The sequence below is a fragment of the Papaver somniferum genome, chromosome 3 (assembly GCF_003573695.1).
Source record: "Papaver somniferum cultivar HN1 chromosome 3, ASM357369v1, whole genome shotgun sequence".
NCBI lineage: Eukaryota > Viridiplantae > Streptophyta > Magnoliopsida > Ranunculales > Papaveraceae > Papaver > Papaver somniferum.
In genome coordinates, this window is record NC_039360.1 from 149,840,892 (window position 1) to 149,845,705 (window position 4,814).

The 4,814-nt window shown below is 35.3% G+C and overlaps 1 protein-coding gene across 1 annotated transcript; it reads left to right on the forward strand.

The window, feature by feature from the left end:
* The first annotated feature begins 2,020 nt into the window (after nucleotides 1-2,020).
* Nucleotides 2,021-3,914, forward strand: LOC113361711. Its single transcript, XM_026604858.1, has 6 exons — nucleotides 2,021-2,147; nucleotides 2,265-2,348; nucleotides 2,445-2,529; nucleotides 2,750-2,838; nucleotides 3,382-3,493; nucleotides 3,605-3,914. Exons 1-5 carry the CDS (start codon nucleotides 2,112-2,114, stop codon nucleotides 3,451-3,453), a joined length of 366 nt encoding a protein of 121 aa, XP_026460643.1. The 5' UTR covers nucleotides 2,021-2,111; the 3' UTR covers nucleotides 3,454-3,493; nucleotides 3,605-3,914.
* Nucleotides 3,915-4,814: the final 900 nt, after the last annotated feature.

The following is a 4,814-nucleotide window of genomic DNA, read 5'->3' on the forward strand; positions in this document are numbered from 1 at the left end:
AGTTATTTTTTACTTGAGTGATTCTACAGGAAACTATCAGGGCTGCAGAACAATTACTTGACTAGCAAGAAGCGCGAAAGAAGCTGAACAACTGTCTTTGAAGCTGTCAACTAGACAATCAGCAAAGACAAAGTGAAAATTTACATACACAAATGCACTGACGTCTGCTTCTTCTTTAAAGAATAACTCCAACCAGATTAGCTGGTTAACTAGTTCAATTTTAGATGATTGTCTTCATTTATGAAACAATTTTAATTTCTTTAGAGTTTATCATGTCATGATAATATTTTTATGTTTTATCAATGGACAAAGCAACCAATTTCTGCAGAAGGAATAACTCTGACGGAGAATGGATAGCCATTTTACTTACTTTCCTTTAGGCCAAGCACTATGGTAAGCGATTTCGCTTCGCTATAGTTTAATTATAGCGAAATCCAACTACTATTGTCTTTCTTGGCGCTTAAATGTAGCGATATACCTTAGATACACTTCAAAGTTGATCAGATCTGATCCACCTCGTAGCTAAGGGAAATCACACGGAAATTGAGTTTCTATTGAAAAATTACTTTACGGAAACTCAGCTTCTTCACAATTTTGATTTACTAAAACTCTTTTCTAGGCCTATCGTATCTCTTTTTTGTTCTCTCTTAATTAGTATCTTTTGACATATACAAATATTCCAACGGGAAAAAAAATGAAATAAATAAACACGTAAACTCATGTACTATTTACATCGGAACTGAGTTTCCGTATGTTTAACCAAGGGATGACATGGCGCTTTCCCTTAGCTTCAAATAAGGTATAGCTGAGGGAAATCCTTCACCATAGTACCTTGGCGGTTATATCTAATTGCAGATATTCACAAACTTCTACAACAAATTCCTAATGTGCGCATTTCGCATGTTTGTTATGAAGGTGATCAGGCACCTAATGCGTTGGCAAACAGAGGAGCAAACAAGGCAGGAAACCGAAATCAAGCTTCTTCGAACACAGATATGAATTGATAACATGGTTTGTTTTCTTAAATCACTTTTTTGTAAAGCATTTAAATCACTTTCTTCCATTTGATATAGCCGTGTTAAAGAAAAGAAATATTATATTATCAGTAAAATCTCACTTTCCTATTACCTATTATAGGGGCTCCAAACTTTTGGTTCTGAGGGCTCTTATAGATTCAAGTGCCCCAAATGTGGATAAGGGGATATTTCACCCATAATAAAAAAAGAAGAAGATATTCTTAAATAATTAACCTAAAGCCAAAAACTAAACCTAAACCTAATCCTCTTCTCTTCTTTTTCTCCATTGTCTCCTCTTTTTTTGTTTTCTTTTTTTTTAACCACGATTCTCTACAATAATTACTTCATCGATTCTCAGTAAATAATTACTTCAATTAGGTAAGAATCGAAAACCTACCCTTTTTTGTTGCTTTTGATCGCATAAATAAGTTAGATTTGATCAACTAGGGATTTTGAAACAGTTTCAGAATTACTTAAGGTTGGGAAGTAGTTTTCCAAACCGTAAAACAATTATCCGGTTGGGAAAATATGAATTCCCAACCGTATTTAACCTGGTTTTTTTTACGGTTGGGATTCCAACCGTATATGGTAGTTACGGTTGGGAAAATATAAACTCCCAACCGTATATGGTAGTTACGGTTCGGATAATTGAAGACTCCCAACCGTATGTTAAATTAAAAAAAATAGATTTTGATTTTTAAACCCTAACTATAAATTAGTCTAACTTAATTACTAATCATACTTAGTTTAGTTAATCAAATTATTAGCACTAACTAATGGATTTTTTTTTTTTGGTAAATCTAATCACTAATAACTAATGGAGGATACTATCTTAACAAAATTAATAGGTTAAGGGGTTTTGTTGATTACTATTTCACGATTCTCTATTTTATCATTTTGTGAGCCCCTAGAAACCAAAATTTGGAGCCCCTCTAATAGATTTCTAAAAAAAAAAAAAAAAAAAAAGTATGGTGCTCGCACAAGCAGGCACTGGGGAGTCGGGATGTTAAACTAGGGAGACAGCGCCGTATCAAAAAAAGAAAAGAAAAAAAACTTGGGAGACAGGGAATTCAACCATCTTCCACATTCCACATTATGGGCTCATCAGAATCCACGCTATCAAGCTCACAGGTTTAAAATCCAAACCCTAATTTTATCTCATTGCAGTTTCCCTTATTCCCCTTTTCTTTTCGGTATTAATATCGGGTTAAATTTCCCGCCATCATTTTTTTATTTTCTGTGAAATAGCAAGTGGATCAGATTACTACGGTGACAGAGAAACCAGAGGACGGTGTTGATCCTCTCTTAGAACAGCTTAGATCTCTTAAAATCGTAAGTACGAATGAATTTCGCTTTCTTTTTTTTTTTTTTTTTTTTTTTTTTTGCTTCTCCTAGGGTTTGGTTTCATTTTGTAGTTTTGAATTGCAGACAACCCCAATTCTAACTTCGATACCAACAGAAAATAGCTTGACTGATATTCTCGTCAGGGAACCCTCTCCGTCTTCTGCTCCAGGTTATTCAAAATTACTTTTAATTTTAATTTTATTTTTATTAAATGCTCGTAGAGATATGGAAATGGGTTTCTTGTATAAACCAGATCAAGAAGTTCTGTGTCACTTTTGATGGAATGATTTGCATTCAATATTCCTTGACCATTACCTCTGATTTAGTTCTGATTTGAGTTTTCTATTACCTTTTGATGAATATTCTGTTTTTCTATGATTCTGTATTAGGCACTCTAAATCCCAAGGTGCTGCTCGAGTTGTTCTTTATGTATCGTGATTGGCAGGAGAGGAAGACTAAAACAATTAGCCAGAGACAGGTGCTTAATCTATTCAGATCTTGTTGATAAGATTTTTTAAATGGTTAGACTTTGATGAGGAAAGTTTGTTAATTATCGTTCAAGTTATAAATTATCAACCCACTTTAGGTTTTGGATCTTGTGACTTGAAATTTCTATGGTTAGTTAGAAGAGTTGTATGCATCTATGATTATTCAGCACCTTGGTCATGTAAGGTATGGGTAGCAAAGCATTATCCTGGCTAAATACAGTATAAGAATTTTGGAACAATTGAAAATCAGACACACGACAGATACTGAGTTATAGAATGAATATTTTGTGTTATTGTCATTTAGTATCTTCCTACCAACCTAGGTGAGTACAGAATTTTATGAGATTTGCGATATTGCCAAAACCTGTTATGCTTAGATTGATAGCATAGTGATGCATTTTAAGTTTATATATGTTCATTTGCGTAAACCCTTCTATTTTTAAAAATCCTCTCACCCTATTTGAAGCTTCTGTACTCAAGCATAGTTTGAGGAGTCTAGATGGACTCATTTGGTTTATAATGACATGTTGCAGGAGGATATTGAAAATAAAATAGAAGTTGCAGATGCTCTGGCGGTTAAGCTACTTCAACATTTTAATTACTAGGTATCAGCTATGAGAACAACTGCCCACCATCTTTCAGGAGGTAGTTAATCCCTGTTCTCTCTGCCATCTGTTTCTGGATGAACTTTGTAGCGTACAGGTTCTTTAGTTTTCGCTTCCTCAGTCTAAATCCTACACTGGAAATGGCATGCAGTCCACCCGTTGCAAGTTGAAGTTGGTGAGCTGAAAGGAAGACTGACTGAAGTGATAAGTAATTGTGATGCATTATGCAAGAGAATCGCGGAAGAGGGCCCTGAATCATTACAATCATCCATCAAGCCATTTACTACGCTTAGCAGCAGTTCGTTTTCCAAGCCATTTGCTTCTTCTAGCGACATTTTAGAACCTAACCAACAATATTCTTCATCTTTGCAGCAAATTACTAACACAAGCTCATCAACTGACTGAATTGAAACCATGTAAGCTTTACTCGATTATTTATTATTTGTTTTTGCGCTACTAGATGGAAGGTCTATTGTTCCTCTGTCTCAGCAAAATTTTGTGCACTTCATTCCCTCGTTATTATGTGGTCGATTCTAGGATTGCTGCTATGACGCATTGCATGGATACAGAAATCCCGTTTCTAGACCTTGATTTTCCATCTGTGTTGGCTTAACATGTACCTAGATTTAGTAACGGCCCAAAAGATACAGATAAAATTGCATCTCCCTCGCTGTCAAGTCAAAACCCTGGTTGACCAGCATCCTCGATCGTTATTTCAAAATTTTGCTTTTGAAACTTGCAAATACTGTAGGATTGCTCTCAGGGTAGAGTGAAATACAGGCCAGGCGTGTGTTTTTTTTTTTTTTTTTTTTTTTTTTGTGTGTGTGTGCTAAGAAAAACAGATGCATTAAAACTGAAGGAAGGTTACAAATTTTGGTTTAGGAAGTGAGGATGCTCATCATTCCAAGAACCTGTTACATTCATCCTTCTATTAATCTTGGCTGCTTTATAGTACTATTGTTGTTGCTAAGAGACTGAATGAACTCATCAGTTAGTTTCTTTGCGTATCTGGCTGTATTCTGGTAAGGAGGAGTTTTGTCTTGAAAGATTTTAAGGCATCTTTCCTTCCAAATATACCAAGCCGTTGTGAATAAAGCACATAACTGTTCAGCTGAAACAGAACTACACAACCATTTATCCAATCTTTGATGTCTATGTTTGAATCCGAGTCTAATAAGGCTAAATGACCATGGGGGGTTGCTGCCCAAACATCTTTAGAAAACTTGCAGTCCAGAATAATGTGTTCAGCAGTTTCAAGACAATTATCTTCACACATGATACACACTGTGTCATGGGTAGAGTTGTACATAGAAAGCCTGGCTCTAGATGGAAGTATGTTCTGGACACATTTCAACAAGTGG

Bases quoted from the DNA above. Each gene is read 5' to 3' on its own strand.
- LOC113361711 (XM_026604858.1), top strand. From the start codon at position 2,112: ATGGGCTCATCAGAATCCACGCTATCAAGCTCACAG. The intron at 2,148-2,264 runs GTTTAAAATCCA...TCTGTGAAATAG, and splicing joins CCACGCTATCAAGCTCACAG to CAAGTGGATCAGATTACTAC. The intron at 2,530-2,749 runs GTTATTCAAAAT...ATTCTGTATTAG, and splicing joins CTCTCCGTCTTCTGCTCCAG to GCACTCTAAATCCCAAGGTG.